Source organism: Sturnira hondurensis, unplaced genomic scaffold (genome assembly GCF_014824575.4).
Source record: "Sturnira hondurensis isolate 20B ecotype Veracruz unplaced genomic scaffold, ASM1482457v3 Scaffold0021214, whole genome shotgun sequence".
Taxonomy (NCBI): Eukaryota; Metazoa; Chordata; class Mammalia; order Chiroptera; family Phyllostomidae; genus Sturnira; species Sturnira hondurensis.
The window spans coordinates 3,363,650-3,383,913 of NW_028093845.1; the positions used below are offsets into that span (position 1 = coordinate 3,363,650).

A 20,264-nucleotide genomic window follows, 5' to 3' on the forward strand; every position below is an offset into this window, starting at 1 on the left:
GGGGGTGGGAGAGGGAGAAGGGGGGAGAAGGTGCAGAAAATAGCATAGATGGTAGGTAGAAAATAGATAGGGGGGAGGGCGAGAATAGTGGGGGAAATATAGAATCCAAAGAACTGGAGACACGTGGTTATAAACTAAGGGGGGGAGAATGGTGGAGGAGGGAGTGTGCGGGTGGAGGGGAATGAAGGGGGGGGAATAGAACAACTGTAATGGTATAATCAATAAAATATATTTAAAAAAAAAGAAAGCTTCTGTTTTAAACACTTGAGAAAGTCCTGGATGTTAAAACACTGTGTACATTCTTGGGGAAAAAGATTGTGTGCCGTGCGTCACTTGGATCAGCCATTTAATTGATGAGTGCAGGGAATGACAATTAATTTTAACATTAGCTTAATTAAGCCAGATATTAGTCAGTCATCATTGGCAAAGGAAATATGCTGTAAAAATATGATGCTGTCTAAGACCAAACAGGATTAATTTGGGGATAATTTGTTCTTTTGTGCTAATAAGAGTTCATGAAAATGATTACATTATTGGTAATTACATGTGGATTTATAATAACATATACAAAGAAATACTAAGTTATTTGTCCAAGACAAATTTACACACTTGTTTCATTGAGACATCTTTAACTGACAGCTGAATTCTGAGCATTTCCAATAGTGGTATGGAAATTAGATTGATATGCCGTGGAGTCCCCTCCTGCTTCTCCTTTGCTGATAGACCGATTCTTAGTTAGGTAAACTCTTAGTTAGGTAAATTCTTAGTCACTTTCACATTCACTCCATAATGATGTAAAAAAAGTTATGGAAAAATTAATGATCTCTTGCATGCATAGAATAGTTTCATTCAAAAGTTCAAGCTGCTTTCTAAGTTCTAAGTAATTAAACCCAAATTTTCTGTATCAGATTATTCACTTTTGTCCTTTCTTTAAACCCAACTGTGGCATTTCTGATTTTATGGGGAGACCAAAATGAAACATAACCAAGAGCATGAATTGCCAGGCATAGTTCTGTAGAGAGACTTCTGCTTGAGAAGACTGTGTCATAACGAGGCTATAAGCATCCTTACCCCCAGGACTTAGGATATGAGAACTTAAAGAACTCCCACTACGGTATTTCACAACAAACTCTTCCTAGTGACTTTGGAAAAGGTAAAAAATTTACAAAATTGGGATACACAGGTGAGATCAGAGAATGAGTGAATTCTACATGAATCTGAGGAGGAGTGAAATAATCAACTCTTAACAGCAGTAAGACTCAGGAAGTGAAGGTGTGCCTGAGACACCATCTGGGAGAGTGCTGTCAGCTGCGGAAGCTCCCTCCCCTTACCTCGTGAATGAATCAGCCACCTGGCTATGAGGATGCCTTCGGAGCCCACCGGCTGAATACCTTCTTTTACCACTCGCTCCCATCCTAACCAGGCTTCTGAAATGTAGGGCCCAGTTCGTGTGAGGAGCTAAGTTTTTACTAAGAATTGACTTGGGATTCAGTGAAACAGGAAACCCAGAGGTGAGGCCCTGTAGGGAGGTACACAGTGGTCACAAATTACCCAGATCAGACAGATCAAGATATAGACAGAGGTCTCCAAATCCTCGTTTGCATGATGATTACTTGATTAATTAACGTTTGGAAGCTGCCCCTCTGTGGAACTCAAAACAATTGTCTTCAGGGCTTATCTGGACAAAAGGATAGAGGAGCGGAGATAGCTTTGAATGTCACATTTTAGCATTTCTTCAATCTGCTGGCCTCTGGCAGGCCACCATTTAGTGGGCCAGGACCCTCACGGGGGAGCCTTCCTCTCCTGGACACCTGGATGTTTGTACTGTGTCTCAGACCCTCTGGGTTTTGCTACAGTGAAAGCTGGCTTATTTGACACATTAAACTATGCTCGTGTGTTAACAAATGCTTACGATGTATGACCCCTCCCAAGCAGCAGCCATAAGATTTTCCAGCAGCTTTCTGAAGACAATTGAACATACTTCCCAGGGTTGTGGCAGAGATTCTGAGGCAAATAGCCCTTAGTGCCCATTGAATTTATTGTAATAAAATTCTATTGGGTATTATTATGCCCACCTTGTCACACATTTGAACCAGGTTTTCATACCTATAGATACAGATGACCATATATATCAGGGTTTCTACTAAGCCCCACATCCCCTGAGGCTGCCCTGACTGGGGCAGAAGAGATAAGGAGAACAGTCTTTCTCTCCTACCAGTGCCAGACTGCACCTCGAGAAACAGTATGCTGTTTGCAGGTCCCTCAACACTGGAAGAATTATAGATGAACTAGCTGCCATAGGAGATGCACGGATGGTCTGCTCATCTGGTACACCAGGCAGAAAAGAAGTGTGTGATTCCAGAGGTGAGAGAGCATCTTTCCAACCCGGAGATTAGGACAGAAGCCTTCATGGAAAAAGCAGCATTTGAACCAGGACTTGAAGGGGTAAAATTTGATGGGTGGTTATGACTTGGGCTGGAAAGTACGGGAGAGAGTGTGATGAGAAGAGGGAACATGTCTGTAGAAACAGACACAGGCAACCGAGAATTCTTGAGGAGAACACAGGTGCATGGCGGGGCTGCAGAACAGAAGGTAGAGAAGGCAGCTTTGTGTTAGGGCCCATGAAGCCTTCAGGGTCCAAACAAGGAGTTCCTCAGGTTTGTAGGCAGAGAACCACTGTATACTGCACAGCCCAGACTGTGTCCTATTCAAAGTGGCACTTTAAAACAAGTGATCTTGAAACTGGAAAAGTCATCATTTGTACGACCGACCTGTCACTACCAGAACCAATACACAGAGACAAGGATTGAATCTATGACTACCTTATTCAGGTGGCCAGCAATCTGAGGAGACAGTGGGTTATGTACAGTCAAGAAACACCTTAACATCTAATTTCAAGCCAACCTTTTTATAAGGAGAAGAAAGGGTAGATAAAGGGTTTGGGAAAAGGTTGATTGGATAAGAGTTGCAGTCTGGAGGCGATTTTCTTAGCTCTTCTTTATCTGTTGATCAACAATTCTTCAACTGCAGCACTGGTGGTCCCTCTGCAGCGCCTTGATTTAGATACCGCCTTGAGGCTTGCAGACCCCCTGGGGCACAAAGGTCAAACTGCTGGTCCACCTCCTGGAGTCCTGTGCTCATGCATTCCTGTTCCTGGAATGACAGTCTCCCAGTGCATTCATCACTTAAGCCTATCAACTATAGGAGAGGCTAAAATCTTTAACTCTTGAGTTCTCCTGTCCATCTAACAGCCACTGTAGGAGAGATTACAAGGAAAAAACGGAGCAGGGTGGTGGTGAAGGGTGTGCTCTGAAGGCCTGGAGTAGGCAGTGGCAGTGAGCAGAGGGGAGGAGAGAGAGGCATCAGAGAAGGGCTGTAGGTAGAAGTTACCAAAGCTTGCTAACAGGCCTGGTTCACTGCACGGGTGACAGGGAGCAAGGGAGGCCGTGATCAGAGATAATGAGCAGAGACTGAGGATTGGCAGTTAGGAAGAGTCTGATTTTGGATATAACGAGTTTTGAGAACCGGACAGGATTTTCAGATAAAGACGTCTATCTGGCCATCGGAAATTCCATTGAGTACCCTGTCCAATCTGCACTCTGAAGTTACACAAAGACCTGTTAAAATAAAGCTTCATTCAGAATCTCAGTGCGGTATCAGTGTGTTTAATTCAAGATAGTAGTCTTCTTTGGAACCAACCTCAGTTATAGCATCGTCCGTAAATGATCAAAGCCCATCTGTGCATTGAAAAGGGAACATATAGTTTTATTTTGGCATCATCCAGCCCCACAGCAACTTGATACTGCTTACTATGTGGAGTGTGCAATCTCACTTTCCTGTACTGAATCCAGCGCTTTGTTCTGCAGACTGGGGTTTGAATCCCGGTTCTGCTGTGTTTTATTTCTCTAAGGCCTTTCAGCTGTAGCATGAAGGGCTGGAATAGAGCCCCTATAAGGCTCTCTGTACCAGTGATCTGTTTATCATGAAAAGGAGAGAGACGATGGTGGAGCCAACAGTGTCTATATGTCCACAGAACTTAAAGCACAGGCATTTGGGAGCACAGCAGGGAGAGAGAGAGATTTTTCTGGAAAGATCTCTGACATTAGGGGTGGATGTGGGGGGTGTGGGCAGAGAGGAGGGTAAGCACCCTGGATGAGGGCACACCCTGAAGGGAGGTGCAAAAGGCCTTCAGGAGGTGTTTTGGGAGAGCATGGGAGATGGGGTGGGGCTGCAGTTTGATGCCGGGCGGTGGAGGGTCTGGTGTCTCCAGCTAAGCAAGTGTGGTAAGAACAATTGCCTACTTAGGAAAGGGGAAAGAACGCTACAGAGCTTCTGGGCGTTGTCTGCTCTTCAGGGTTAAGTAGCCGGTGGGAAAACGACCAGGAGTTCCTTGGAATGCTCCAGGCATGCGCACAGGCTGAACTGGAAAGAGTGGTTACAGGAATGAAAATGAGGTCAGGTGACAAGACTTTGACAGCCCAGGGAGGATTGGGAAGGCAGGAAAAGGCAGAGGAAGGCAGAGGAAGGCAAGAGTCTCCGGCAACTCTCTCTGTCCTGGAGAATTAGGAAACTGGTGCAAGTAGTTAGAAGTCAGGAGAAGGTGCTGGCTGAATCTTGGGTTTGTGAGTTCGGGGTATCAGGGTATCTTGCTGAGGTGATGCAGTTGGACAGTTGTAGGCATGAGATAACCTCCCCCAAACGGTCAGGCCCAGAGGCACACATCTGGTAATCTCCTCAGAGATGCTGTTGATAACGCGGTCGGTAGGAAGAAAAAAGGACTGTATATCCTGGGCGGTCAGGGCAAGGGCGTGGGGAAGAGGACTAGCTGAGGACGACAGGAGCCCCCAGACTATGAAAGGTGGATGCTGGGGGCTGTGCAAACTGGCCACGACCTTTTAGGCTGACAGAGATGTGGACAGTAGCTGACTCCACCTCTCTTCCAGCCTCCTTTTCTCGGGTGAGGAACAAGGCCAGGCAGACGCACTGATTATATCCTAGAGCACAGGCTGGTGGATTCTGCAATCAGAGTTAGGAACTTCCATCCCGGGTACTCGCTCCATGGCCCAAGCTGTCCCCGCCCCCCTCTCCCCGTAAAAAACTATTCACACACACACAAATTTAGCCCTCGAAGACCCAGAATACTTGAAGTTTCAACCTGCGCGTTAAGGCCGTCTCCAGCAGGTATTTCTTTCCTTCGAACCAGAGGGAGGCGAGGGCTGGGCGGGGCAGGGAGGGCCGGCAGGGCCGGCGAGGCCGGTGCGTGCGCCCTGGGAGCGCGCGCTGCGCTGGCCCGCCCGTCCCCGCCCTGGTGCGCGTCGCCATCCCGGCGCGCGCCCCTATTCTGGCGCGCGCCCCCGTGTTGCACACCATTCTCACCCTGCCACCCCCAGATCCCCTAGCGCACCCCACAAGCTCCCGCCCTCAGCGTTCTTGCTGGTGCGCGCCCCCGTCACTAGATCCTCGTCTCCCCGCCCCCCCGCCGCCCCTGTCCCGGGTGCGCGTCCCCGCTCTGCAGCTCCCGCCCTGTTTGCGCTCTCGCAGCGGCGCGCACCACGGAGCACCCGGCGGAACGGAGCACCCGGAGCAGCGGCGGGACCGCGCCGGGCCGGGGGCGCGCGGGAACGCGGGGGCGCGGGCGCGAAGCCGCCTGGCGGGGCCGCGCGTAGGAGGTGCCGGAGGAGGAGCGCTGCCCGCCGGTGCCGCCGCTCGGTGCGGGTCAGGGATCGCAGGAGCGGCCAAGCCGCGGCCTGGAACAAAGAGGCGGGCGCGGCGCGATGGCGGACCGCAGCCTGGAGGGTATGGCGCTGCCGCTGGAGGTGCGGGCGCGGCTGGCCGAGCTGGAGCTGGAGCTGTCGGAAGGTAACAGGCCCGGTCGGGCCGCGCCGCGCTGTCTCCGGGAGGCCGCTGCGGGCGGGTGGGAGGGCGCGTGGTCCCTGGGGAGTGGGGTCCCTGCGGTGCGTGTCGCTGCCCTCACCTGGGCCAGTGCGTGTCGCCGCCCGGCTGCGCTGCGGCGGGGCCTGGGGCGCGGGATGGAGCGGCCGGCCTGGCGGGCCCGTGTCCTTGTGCGCGTCCGCGCTCTGCCCCCGCGGCCCAGGCTGGGGACGTCTTCGCGCCGCTCGGCCTGCGGTGTTCTGGCCTTGTTCTAATGCGAAACTTGTCGTTGGACTTGAGGGTTTGATCACCGATGTGCGAGGCATCATGGTTTTCCAACGGCCTGTCCTGCTGGGGAAGGTAGTGCTACTATTGTTCGTGTGTGTTGTGATGCGAAGGGTGGGAGAGTCTCCAACCTCCTCCTTCAGGCCAGGTTCCTTGCCTCGCGCTCATCCCTCGGATTTGGAATTGGTGACAGATTTGCAGCTGTGATTTCATGGAGTGTTCCGTACGGTTTCTTATTTGCTCTTAATGGTGGGATCATGTGCTCAACTGTCATAAGTTTAGATCGGGTTTTGCTATGTCTTAAAAAGCCACTAAAGTTCTAAAATGTTAATATTTAATATATATTTAGTATTCACCTGGCTCATCTTCGAAAGGCCACTAACAGGCTGTGGTGGGGAGGGGAGGGGCCGGCTGGTCTCGGATTTATATTTGGAGCAGTGCAGCGTGGTGAACTTTGAGTGTGTGTGTGTGTGTGTGTGTGTGTAACGGTTTTGTGAGGGCGGGCAGCCAGAAAGTAAATTCATTCGTGCCAATTTCATCAGCAGGGAGGAGCCGATGTTGACTTTATGTCTTCCTTTTAACACTTGCAGGGCGCAGAAAGGAATAAACCAGAGGACTGAGGTGTAATGTTAGCTGCCTTTTGGGATGTCCACAGGCTATTTCTCTTTTTCAAATCTGGAGTTCTGCAGGACGTCCCAATGTTTTGTAATATTAGACAGTCCCGTATCCAGAGAAGGAAGCTACTTCCTGGGCTCTGTTCTGAGCAGACACTGTTTTACCTGGCTGAAGATGTGGGGGCTTTGCTAGTACCCCAGGGGGCCCAGAGGCAGGCCATACAGGGTGAGTCCACCCGGGAACACTATTGAGGTTTACACTGGTGGATAATTATGTGCTCTGGACAGTGCTTGAAGGGATGAAGTCTGTATTAGAAAACATTTGTGGGAGTTCTTTGATTTTGTCAATGTTCAGATGGGTTTTCTCCGTCACTCACCAGCCCCTCAGAGCTCTAGTTTCTCATCTGCACCACTGTTGTGTGATTCACAGCACCCGTCACTCATGCATTCTCTCCCAACAAGCACTTCTGCTATGTCTGCCTCGTCCGAAGGTTAAGTGTCAACACCCCACCTGTGTCAGCAAAGTGGGAGCCATCCAAACTCCACAGCCCTGCTCACCTTCCCCTGTCAGCCTGGAAATCAGGTCACATTTGCTTCTCTGAGTCTGGGACAGTGCCTCAAATGTGTGTCCTGGCCCCCTGCTGTGCTGGGAGTGGTCACGATCACACAAACATACTTGGGGTGCACTCACCTGTTAGATGACACTCATCTATCACCAACTGTTGCTCTTGGAGGGTGAGTGATATGTTCCCACCGCCCAGAGGATGGCAAAACCACTTTGGACCAATGTGTGATCAGCCCCATGCTCTGTGCAGATTTTTTTAAAGGGCTTAATGAATTTCTTATTGAGTGTCTGGACAGAGAAAGGGATGTGTGTGTTTGCATGCAGGAAGCCCATTATTGTTTTTCTTTCTGTGTACACCTTGCTAGACCTAGCCTGAACACTGAAGAATAAAGGAATCAGAGGGTTGTGGTATGGGCTGGTGCATCCTCCCTGCTGTCCCCCCCTCCCTNACCAATGTGTGCTCAGCCCCATGCTCTGTGCAGATTTTTTTAAAGGGCTTAATGAATTTCTTATTGAGTGTCTGGACAGAGAAAGGGATGTGTGTGTTTGCATGCAGGAAGCCCATTATTGTTTTTCTTTCTGTGTACACCTTGTTAGACCTAGCCTGAACACTGAAGAATAAAGGAATCAGAGGGTTGTGGTATGGGCTGGTGCATCCTCCCTGCTGTTCCCCCCTCCCTGCTGTCCCCCATCCCCTCCTCACTTTGACTTGCTTTGTTCCTGCTGAGTTGATAGAGTTGCTCTTTAAGGTCATTTGGAATTTCAGGTCTTGTAACCACTGTAGAATGGTTTTACTGGCTTAAATTAGATGGACCAACTTGTTTTCCAGTGTTGCTTAAAAGAAACCAAAGAATAGCAGGATCAGAAATCCCTGTGTCTCTTCACATTTTGGAACTTAAAAAATGCCCCAGCATAGCCACTTTCAAAGGGAAGAGTTAAAACAGCTCTTGGTGATGAATTACTTGTATTGCTTTCACATTTTCTCTTTAATCAAGATTCGTGGGGAGAGGATTCTTCAAATTAGTCTCATTATTTTAAGGAAATATCAGAAAATATTGTGGAAGCATATGTGGAATTTTCGGTGCTCAGTTCCTACAGAGGAGGACGGCATAAAACAGTTCCATTTTAAGTACACAGCATAGGTTGGAAAAGCAGTGGACTGGTCTCTCGAAGTTACAGTTGGCCTGCCAGTCATTAACCGTTGCCTGTTATCTGGATTTGTAGACAGTGGTCCTGTTTTGATTTGCACTGTCTGATGGGTGTTGTTTTAGATGCTAATATTATATTTTATTGGGCTTTTGTCTGCAGAACCCAGGTTTTTACTTCCCTGCTCCCCTAGTTGCATCCTTGTATCTTTCTGCTGTTACTGCCCAGTGCTCCCCTCACTGGGGAAAGCCAGCATCTGTCCCGTAGAACAGCCTCGTCAGCAGTGAACCGGAGCCTTCTGGGGAGACGTGGGCACCAGCAGCTCCACTCATTGCTGTGCGGCCAGGGGTTGTGAGTCTGCTCAAATCGTTGGGACTGAATGTGAGTCGGGGAGGAAGCCAGCCAGTGAGCTGGCTGCTGTGGGAAGCCAAGTGGAGTGGCAGGCACTCCTTTTCCTAGATAATTTTTTTTCTTCCCCTCTCTTGCCTTTCAGGATCCTGCATTTTTCTTCTTGGCATTAACAGGGTACCCACATAATTTCAATAATAATGAGTAAACGTTTGGCTTCAGGAAACACTTTAAATGGAAATACCAATCAAAGTAGAGAGGAAACAGAAAACTTCTCAATAAAGACAGGCTCGTGTCTTATTTTTAAAGAAATTCATGTATTGAATGGGATGCAGCGGTGAGTGTCTCTGAACGGGAGCTTGTTCCTGGGGCTGTGCGTACACTGGACTTGCAACTGCAGAAGGCACTCTCCCCATTCTTTCGGGTGAGGCTGGATTCTTGTTTTGGTGGAACTAAGGAAATTGCCTTGTGATGTAGCCTGTGAAACTCATTTGGTGTTTGCAGAAGAGATGTCTTTAAAAAATATACACCATGTCAAACCCTTTGTGGCTTTCGAGTTGTTGGTATGCCTACTTACTTCCTAACTTCTGCTTACGGGGGTTACTCAGTTCGGGCTTTGCTTTGCTAATTAGTATACCAGATTTTCTTAAACTGTTAGTTTTATTTCATCATAGAATCCAACTTAATATTTTCTTAGTAAGTGTGAAGCCTGTTTGATGAAGGAGGTGAATGCTGACTTAAATGTCAGCCCCTTGTGTTGGTCAAGGAGCCAGTAACTTTTTAAAAATTGCAGATGAGCAAACCATAAGCAGCTTGCATGTTCCCATCACCAAAGAGTGGAATCGGGACGAGACGGCGTTTGGAAGGTTTGTGGACTTACGAGTGGCATTTTCAGGGCTACTGGTCCCAGATAACAAATACGCTTTGCTCAAACTCCTGTTCTGTCCTGCATGGTTTTGAACTCGTGTTCTCTCCGGCCCTGATGCTGTTCTTGGAGGTCCCTGTTGCTACAGAGCTAAAAGCTCTGCTGGAACTTAAATCTTAGGACAACCTCACAAAGTCAGTAAGTAAGCAAAGGCCCAGCTGCCTCTAATGCCACCCAGACTTTGTGTACATGCTCCTCATGGAAAGGAAACGGTTGACTCTGGAAAACAAATGTGTGAAAAACGTTGTCTCCCCGCCTTGCCCCCCAGTCGCATTGATGACTTCTTGTAAGTGGGGGAGGAGGAAGGGAGGGGTGGGCAGATTCAGGGAAGTGGAGGCTGTGGTGGTCCATCTCCCTCTGGAGTCGGATCTCAGGATGGTTTGCAGAGTTGGTTTGCTTTGTACATCCTTCTCAGAATTGTCACACAGAGCCATAGGTATCACAGTGAATGAAATGAAATACTCGTGCTGAATGTTAAATATTGTTCCCTGCACTAAAAAATATTTCCAACACAGCAGCATTGATATGTGTGGGATTTGAAGTGGGTGGACTTGACTTCTAAGAGTTCTTCAGAGTTATGAAAATTGTTACGTTTGGATGGTCTTTTCTCCATGACTGTAGATGTCAAATTCATAGCTAGGAAGCTATGGGAGTAACCACACACACATTGAAGGCATAGATATGTAACCTTGTCCCAAGTGCTTGTAAGATGTTTGCAGTGCTGTGGTCCTTAGATCCTTACCTCAAGGGGTTAGAGCCCAAACAACAGCTCGATTTTGTTTCAGACGAGGCCCACGGGTTTATATTCTTGTTATGGTTTGAGGCTACAAGCTGTTGGAGTTATGAGTCACTTCTTGTCTTCCTCCTCCCGGCCTTTTCAAATGGTTGTCTCTTTTTTTAGAGCCGATTTTTTTAAAAAACAGTGATTTAGGGGATGAGTTGTAGCATTCTTCTGAATTGCAGAGAAAAGGTACTGGATCATCTTTGGTTTGATGCTGTGCGCATGGGCTGACTCACCAGTTCAAATCCTAGTCATATTATTCAGATCATTTCTAGTTCTCATAATTACTCAGGCACCTTTAAAAAAAGCAAATTCTTGGTGCAGTGACTTGATTTAGTTTTGCGCATCAGTATTCATCCTGGGAATCAGGGATGTGTCATCAGCTGTAACGTGGACGGCACCTCAGCTGATGTGTTTGGTTTTCTGGCCACTTCCCCCCCCCCCCCGCCTCTTACTTGTTNCATTCCCACCCCCCCCCCCCCCCCCCCCCATGGTGCTCTTCCCACCCCTAGTTTCTTCCTCTGCACGCCTCTACTTGCAAGGTTGCTGTCTTTTATCTTTTTGGTGCCCCATGCAGGGGTTACCTACTGTGGTTGCCAGTGCTCTATTCTTTCTGCTAAGAGGGTGAAAACTTGTCATGTCTCAAAGGAAGTAATTTCATCAGTTTTTTTTTGTGATGATAACAAATATGGCTGTTAGAGAGGAGAGGCGAGCTAGGGGTCCCAGCCAGGGTGGGGTGGGGTACAGGAGCCAGGGTGATAAGGAATGGGGTCCCTGACTTCTGAGCATATGGATACTGCCCTCTGTCTTCAGGACGTGATTGGGGTGTTCATTGTAATAAGCCCTGAAACAAAGGGAGTAGGAGAATGCTGAGGTACTAAGTTGTAAAAGTCGAAATTACAGCAAGCAGTCTTTTCTTGGGGGAAGAAGGATTCTTTTTTAAAAAATATTCTTTTGATATTTTGCATAGTAAAGTGGACAGCCTGCTGTGTAAATTACAAATTGAGAGAGTTCTTTATTTTTTCTTTAGGACTTTATTTATTTATTTTTAGAGAGAGGGAAAGGGAGGGAGAAAGAAAGGGAGAGAGACATCTGTGTGTGAGAGATACATCAATCAGTTGCCTCTCGCATGCACCCAAATGGGGACCTGACTCACAACCCAGGCATGTGCCCTGACTGGGAATGGAACTGGCGAACCTCTAGTTTGCAAGCTGGGATCAACCCACTGACCCACACCAGCTAGGGCTAAATTTCTGTTCTATTCCCTCTTCCTGTTTCTCACCACGCTGAGATTCACTTCCCCATAAAGATGAAGACAGCGTGGATCTACCCTGACCATCTTCTAAGGAAGTTTTAAGAGATGCTTGCTGGGCAATAGGCCAGTTTACCTGAAACGAAAACGGAAATGGAAACTGTGTTATTAATTATCCTTACTGGAAGTTTCTGTGTCTTTATGAGTAAAGAAATGCAAGTAGAGCGTGGCCAGTTTGGCAGTGTTACCGTTACCCACATGCTGACAAAATGTAGCTTGTAAGTCATCATATAAGGATGTCAAGTATGTCTAAGAGCAGTTGCAAAGCCTGATATTATCAAAGGAAAGGAACAGATGAAATCTTTTAGTTAGCCCAACGGTTTAGGAAGGACAGCTTTACCTAGGAACCATCCATTTGAGGGGGCTGGATTATATTACCCTGGGAATTTAAGCACAGAAATACATTTTTGACTCGTGGTGGGTGACCTTCTTCTGTGCTTCTTGACCATCTCTGTGTTTTTCTAATTTCTATTGGCAGGAATTTGTGGGAGGATATTGAGATTTCTCTGGGCCAAAGGTCTGCTCCTCTGAAAAGTCCTCTTCCTACGTCAGAGAGTGCGTCTGGTGCCCTCTCTTGGGTCCCACCACTCACAGCACTGTCTTGGTGAGATAGCTTGTCCCTCACAGCCTCAGTTTCCTCAGCTGTCACATGGGTGAATAACCCTCCCTGCAGGGTCATCACAGGGACTAACTAGAGAGGCAGCGAGCGTCCCAGTGTTTGCCTGGTAAATAACCACTTCTGCTCTTTTCCTCCCAGGTGCTGGGATGAGCTCCTTGTTTTTCCTGCTCCTGACACTCCCCTCGCCCCAGTTTCTTCTCAGGATTTGGGGTCACAGTGACTGTAAGAGTGGCCCTAGGAGAAAGGAAGTGGGAGGAGGAGTCCTTCCAAAGTGCAGGCAGGGTGTGGGAAGCACTCACTTCTGCTGAGAGCATGCACTTCTTAACCGTTGCTTGGCCACTCACCCTGTACTGGAATCATTTCAGAGCTGTGATGCCTTGAAAAAATTTTTTTGAAAGACAAAACTTGTTTCTTCCTGTGGCCTCTTTGAGTCAATACACCTACCTGTAAGCGCCCCCTCCCCAGTCCACCTTTTTTTTTTTTAAAGCTCCTTTATTTTTCAAGAGAGAAGTAGGAGAATGATGTTCTTGCTTAGGTTCTAGTCCAGCTGTATCTGGGAAGGATGTCCTCTTAGGTTTTCCCCCAGACCGCATTCAGGCCTCCTGAGCCTCGTTCCTGAAGCTTGCTGAAGGAGCTGAAAGATCTCCTGCTGCAGGCCCCCTCCTCTCTGCTAACGGACGAGGAAGCACGGAACTCTGCCAGCTGTGACTCCTAGACGGCTGCCTCCTGGACACGTGTGCAGAGACTAAGCTGACATCTCTTCTCCTCGAGTCTGGTGATGGAGCACGTGGGTGTCAGCTGATGGCCCACACAGGTGGAATGACCGGAGCCCGAGGCCAGACCCCTCCCACCCGCAGCCTCCTGCAGTGGTTTTGTGGAGTTGGGCCGGGACTGGCTCGGGCGGGACTGGCTCGGGCGGGACTGGCTCTGGCCGTGTGGCCCGTGTGGCCCGAGGCCCTGTTCCCTGACTTGCCAGACATCTGGGAGGTCCTGGGGCTTTATCCTCAAGATCCTCCTGGCAGTCTCCAGGGTTGAGCTTCTTTGGGTTTGTGATTGTGAGTGGGACTGACTCTCATAAACTTCTTCTTTTAAAATGAAGACCAGAGATAGAGTTTTAAGCCCTCCCCCCCGCCCCCTTGTGAATGTAACCGCATTGCAGAAGTGATGGCCTCGGTCATGTATAATGACAGACTATTTCAGAGTAACACGAAGTAATAAGGTGGAGCTGGACTTCATGCCATGCTCTTCAGTGAGCATTAGCAGGCTTCAGAAACATCTTTTGTTCTTATTTATGTGGGCAAATATAATGGATGCTTAAAAGCTGCTGAGTTTTAATATACAGTAATCTTTAAGGAGCTTTTTAAGCAAAGGTGTGATTCCCTTAAACTTAAGTCATTAATATGCGCCCATTTAAAGCCAAGGAAATAACGTATCAACTCACCAGGGTTGACACTTTGTGATGAGTGTTACTAATGCGCATTGTCACGGCCCCCTCTGCCCCCAAGTCCCACTGTGCGGTGCTGTCATGTCACTTCTGGAAAAGTAGGACCCGCTGTGGGGGTAGGTTTTACTTCTTCCTGGTGCCCAGTTCCTGTGAAGGTAATCTTACCGGGTTGGCTGGGCACCCTCTGCCGAGGTTGGCTGCCCTGGCACGGAGGCTGAAGGCCAAGTGAGAGACCGCACCTGGGGCTCTTTGGCTGCTGCAACTGGAGTCGGCCTTTGAGCGTGCGTTCTCACTTAGTTACCTGTGCCCAGATCAGTGTGAAAGGAAGTAGAGTTTGTTTTTCTCTTCCCTGCCCCCTGAGATGGTGACGAGTTATTATTTAGATCTCCTACTACGAAGAGATTTATAATACCTGTTGGTATTTTAGAATTCCCCGTTCTTAGGAAGGTCTGGCCCTGGACACAGGAAGGAAGTAGCCTTGACTTTGCTTGTTTCCCTGATGACTTATTGGGTTTAGCATTTGACACACATAGGACTGTGGGTGAAATCTGCTCTTGATAGAAAGGGCGTGAGTAAAACAGGGCCTTTCAGAAAGTGTGTCCTGTGACGGTAGAAGATACAGAAGAGCAAGGCCCTGGGGAAGGAGTGTGGGCAGCCACCGCAGCAGCAGCGGCGGCGGCAGCAGGAAGCTCACGGGGCTGGCTGTAGCAGTGAGACCCCAGGGCAGTTTGATATCTGTGATGTATCCTTGAAGACGATGTGGGATGGGGACTGATATTTGGAACACTAGCGTTCTGTGAAACCAAGATGTGAAATGAACCTTATAATCGCATGATGCCTTGTATATTTCAACTGCTTTCATGCTGATCTTTTTTACTCTTTTAACAGTATTTTCTAAGGAAATGATGTTTTCTTCTTTCTTATAGACAAGGAGAGCAGGCTGAATTGCAAATGGTCAGAAAGCCACCATGGGCATTAGAACCTTGGTTTCCTGACACGTGGCCAGTGTGCTGAGTGGGCTGGCAGACTGTGGGGCTGTGGCGAGGTGCGTTCCCTTTGGATCAGTGATTGGGGGTCCAGGCCTCTCTTGGGAGACCCTCGAAAGGAGCTTGATAGCAGCTGTGGGTGCTCGCGGGAGGGGAAGCAGTGGGCAGCCCCCTCCTCAGCAGGCTCTCCCCAGCTTGAGCAGCAAGTCAGTGAGGAGAACGCTGACATTTTCTTTCTGCTTGGTTGTGATGGGGCGGAGGCTCATGCTGCACATTTTCTTAGCTGGCTGCCTCTGGAACTTTGCATTTAAAGTCTAATCTGTGTTCTAGGGGTGGGTTCATGGGGGTTCACCGTACAACCTCACCTTTTCTGTGTGCTTTACCCTTTCCTATGTTAACCATGGAAGATAAGCAGAAGACATGCAACACCTTGGGTTAACTTTTCTGGATATCATCCTTTAGAATCAGGAGGCTGCCTATGGTATGGTTTTATCAGAAATCTTAATGGGTTTGGTCAAGAGACAATGCTGTTAATTCTGGGTTGTGTTGTTTCTGGGAAACGTATTCTAAATGAGGTTCCAGGAATAACCTCTGTGGCATCTCTCCCAGGAAAGGGTGACCTCTCCCAAAGCTTCCCCACTGGACCAGCCAGGTTGATGGTGATCATGTTCAAGCAGCCACCTGTCACTCTCGGGGGGTCAGTTTTTAGTTCGTCGCGGAGTGCTTGTATGCCACGCGAGGTGCCCATCCGGATCTTCTCTGGTTCCTGCAGGGGACGGGCCCATGTCTCATGCATGTGACCTGTGCTCCCCTCGGTCCCCAGGGCGTTGTGTCTGTCCAGGTGCATGATGTGGACTTTTGAATCAGATGTTGAAAGTAAGCATCTTTTGGTGTGAATAAAGTCTGTTCTCTCTATCATGGTGGAGGATGCTTACATATATTCGTAGCGACCGCTCACTAATTATTCCCTGCGTTGCACTAAAAGTATTACATTATATTACCTTTTAGCACTTATAACCTGAGTGAAACTACATTCGTCTCATAAAAAAGGAAAGTGTTCAGAGAGCTTGTCCAGGCCACAAGACAAGCGTAGGTCCCAGTAGTCCGCGTTGCCCTCGGAGCTCTTTCTGGGCTGCTGCCTCCTGCTTTTCACGTGATAGCTCTCCCAGGGGGAGGCCCACTCGTGTGCCCTAAGTTAGGCATGTCCAGAGTAGGAGATCGAATTTCTGAAAGATGGCAACTTTTGCCCTGGATGGTGTGGCTCAGTGGATGGAGTGGTGGCCTGCAAATCGAAGGTTTGCTGGTTCTGTTCCCGGTCAGGGCACATGCCAGGGTTGCTGGCCAGTTCCCTGTTTGAGGCCATGCGAGAGGCAGCAGATTGGTTATCTCTCACACATCAATGTTTCTCTTCCTCTATTTATTCCTCCCTTCTCCTCTCTCTCTAAAAACAAAACAAAACAAATAAATAAATAAAATTGTAAAAAAAAGATGGCAAATTTCAGGGCATATGTGAATTTTCTTTTTATATATTTACTTTCATATACTTTAAATGATATATTTTTCCACCCGATATAGCAATCAACTTAATTACCAGACATTACTGGTACTGGCACACCTTGTTTTGTTGCACTTCACAGATGCTGAATTTTTTACAAATTGCAGGCATGGCTCCCCCACCAGCAGAATGGCCGCTCACTTGAGTGCGACCCTTGCTTGACCTCGGTGGGGTGGCTGAACCGGGTGTGGTCTCCATAGTCTGCCTTCCCAGGTCCTGAAAAGGACAGCTTGGGAACCTGTAGTCTCCCTGCAGGGGATAAAAAAGATCCTCTATTTTCATAACCATAATCTGTTTAATAAAGTTGTTCGGATTGTGGCTATCTGTTGTTGTCCTATTACTATTTTTAGATCCTTGAGGGGAAGCAATTTAGTGATTACTTATAATTGTGAAAATAATCTGGCGACTAGAGAATCTTGCTGGGACAGATCTGATAGCTTCTTTCCTTTCAGTTGGTTTAAGAAATCTTAATCCAGATAAATATTGGCAGGAATGACTGCTTTTAAGATGGATAAGAGAGATTTTTGTGTGACATGAGCCATCCTTGGATATTGTCTCTAGAATATTCTAGAACATCCACCGGTGTTCTCAGAAGTCTGTACCCTCCCTGTGTCCTGATTATCCATGTTGGCATTAGACTCTTTAATCCACATATCCAAGTTGAGAATTATTAATGTGTGTATTCATGTGTGACGTCTTTCCCTACCATGTGGGCCTTCTGAATGTTGCTTTTGGGCAGGGCAACTTCCCATGCCCTCAGTCAGAAAGCACGTCGCTGCTCACCAGTAAAGACAGATGGTCCCGCATCGGGAACCTCGAGGACTTTTTCCGTTACAGTCAGTAAACAGACCCCAGAACAAAGATGGCTTTGTGTGCTCTGCATTTACCATGAACTTTGTTGGGAAAGTGGAGTGAGTGTTTCCCCACATCCTGGAAGAGCAGTTAAACAGAAAACATGGAGTATTAAATTCTGTCATCAGATCATTTTGCATATTTTTGGTTGCACCTGTTCTGGGGGTTGGGAAAGCCTTTGCGTTGGACTAGCTAGGGCCACGGTTGTCAGAATTAATGGAAACAATACCATTTTCCAGTTTAAGTATTTTAAATCTAAAGATGCTCCTTGTTTGCATAACAATCCGATTTTCAAGAAAGATACAGTTCAACTTGCAGTGGATTGTATTAATTTGGTTACCTGTAGCTGGACCATTACACTGTGTTGTGAATTAATCTTATTTCTTGATTTATACTCAGAGTATAGAGCATTCTAGAAGATCAACCAGAGGCTGAGAAGAAAGCGTTAACATTGTTACTCATAACTTAGACTAACTCTTGGTTTTTATAAAATGATAGCCGTAATCATCTATTTAATTTCCATTTTTCATTTTGTTCTAAATTCTAAGTTCCTTCTTCGTCACTGTTTCTCTGGTATTCTTTTCTTCTCACTCCCTCCTTCCTTCTGTTTTCTTCTTTCCAATTCCGAGACCCTGGGTGCCCCGTGTGTGGGGTTCCTGACAGCTGTGAGTCTTTTATGACTATGGAAAGGCCTTCTTCTATTGGTCAAGACAGCTTAAACAAAGTTCAGTTGCCCAAGTGTCCCCTGTTTTGTGGCTGGTCTGTGGACAGTTTTAGCTCTTTTTCTGCGTGGTTTTGCTACCTTTTCCTTGCCCTACTCACGACCGCTCCAGCCCATGGTGCGTATGCTGTGCACACCTGTGTCATCATGCAAGGCAGTCAAACAGAGCTCTGGAAGTAAGTAAGTCCCACACTGCCACATGAGCACCCTTCCCTGGCATTTGAGTGTGGATTGTTTTGTTGCTGTGCATGACTCTGAGGATCCTGGCCTTTGGGAGCCCCTCATATTGAAGTGGATATAAAATATAAAATCAATTATGGTATTATTACACCTCATGGAGCAGATAACAAAGATGCTTTAATCTGAACAGCAGCTGAGATGAGAACACATTAGGTTTGGATGTGGATGACCTTTTGACTGAAGCAGCTGGCTTTTGTCATACCCTGCAAGCTGTGCTTGCACTGTTTTCTGTTTTATACTTAGAATTTCCGTGGTACCTAAAGGAGATATTTGCTCATTTTAAGGGAGTAAACTACCCTAGCAATAGAAAAGCTCTCTGGGGATGTAAATCGGATAGGTTTGCCATATTGTTTGTTAACTATTTTTTAAAAGAATTTATTTATTTATTTTAGACAGAGGGGAAGGGAGGGAGAAAGAGAGGGAGAGAAACCTCAATGTGTGGTTGCTTCTCATGCGCCACCCACTAGGGACCTGACCTGGCCTGCAACCCAAGCATGTGCCCTGACTGGGAATTGAACCAGCGACCCTTTGATGCACAGGCCAGCACTCTGCCCACTGGGCCACACCAGCCAGGGCTGCTGTTGACTATTTAATTCTAGGGAGAGTTGATGGGTAAGTAGCTGAATGTGCCCACCCCTGTGTTAGTGTGCATGCAGGTGGAAGTATGCAGGTGCACACCTATCTCCGAGTGAAATCAGAACAATTCCGTGTGATTCCAAAGTTAGGTGGAGGTTGCTTTTGCCTTGTGAGAGCTTTTGGACTGTCTTTTCTTTCCTAAAGCACTTATTTCATTAGTCGTTTTTGAGTGAGGCTCTGTATTCCATGCTGTGGGAGTGGTGACAGTCGGTTTTATAGTCCAGAAGGAGCTGGGACACATGCCTGTGGAGAAGTTCCGTACAGATGGAAAAGACACACTATTGTGGAGCGCCCACCACGACTGCACGTGGAATTCGGTGCCAGATGAGCGGCCTCAGCAGGGAGAGCTCTGAGTTTAGAGGAAGGAGTGGCTGGGCGACGGAGGGGGCTCAGTGTGCTCACTGGGTGGCCAGGGCCCTGGGCCTTTGCAGAGGGGCAGAGACCCGCTGTGATGGGGGTGGCACGTCACTCAGTGTGGCCAGGCAGGGCTGTCTGTGGCTCCTGTGTTCTGGGTGGGACCCTAGTGCCCCGGCTGGCTGGCTGTGGGCTGAGGTGTGGGGCCTGGGGCATTGAGCTTCACAGGACGATGGCATGTGGGTCTTTTGTAGTTTTCAGAGGCATGTGTGAGTGATCGGGGCTTTCCTTTGTTTTCATCTCTGCGTCTGTCCTATCCAGTGCAGCGACTGTATGCGGGTGGACTTATAACTTTGACACTGTGGTAAAAGAGTAGAAAGTGAAGCCCTGAATATGAGGCTCTAACCTTGGAGGTGATCTTATTTAGCATTTCCACTTTTTGAGCAACTATATGGAAGCAGAAGGTGCAGGGACTTGCCAAAGATCGCCAGTCAGCGGCAGAGCCGGGTAACAGTCTCCTCTCGCCGCTGTTCTCTCTGCAGCAGGTTTTGCTTCCTTGCAGGTGCTCCAGGGTGGGGGGAGGGTAGGAGAGAGGGGAGGGGAGGTAGGGGAGGCTGGCAGGGGGCGAGTGTCATTAATACAGAGCGTCTGCTCCTCAGGTTTTCAGTGTGTGTTCTGTGTGTGTGTGTGCTGTGTGCTGTGTGTGTGCACAGAGCGGGGTCCACACCACCCTCCTCCTGTCCTGCAAGGTTTAGGTCATGAAGCAGCGGTGTGGGGGTGTTGGGCTGTGTTGGAGGTGACATGCACCCTGTGAGGCTTCTGCCCTGAGCTCTGTCCTCCCCCCACACCCAGTGCGTTGGCCTCTCCCCTCCAAACAGACGCCTGTGGAGCTTGCATTTACCTTCACCCCCAGTTTCCTCTTCTTTCTACCACTTGGGACTTCGGGACCTTCAGACCCTCCCTGCCGGGTGGGTGTGGGTCACTGATGACTGTGCCCGACCAGTGATGAG

General features: G+C 48.3%; 1 protein-coding gene across 4 annotated transcripts in view; it reads left to right on the forward strand.

Moving 5' to 3' along the window:
• The first annotated feature begins 5,600 nt into the window (after positions 1-5,600).
• Positions 5,601-20,264, forward strand: part of DIP2C (DIP2 acetate--CoA ligase C (putative)) — a 438,780-nt gene continuing 424,116 nt past the window's right edge. For 2 of the 4 annotated variants that reach the window (XM_037031860.1, XM_037031861.1), the window contains exon 1: positions 5,602-5,859. In XM_037031860.1, the coding sequence (XP_036887755.1) occupies positions 5,775-5,859 (85 nt within the window). In that variant the 5' untranslated portion in view covers positions 5,602-5,774. Of the gene's footprint in view, positions 5,860-20,264 lie in introns of all 4 variants that reach the window. The other 2 variants (XM_037031859.1, XM_037031862.1) reach the window with 2 other exon arrangements.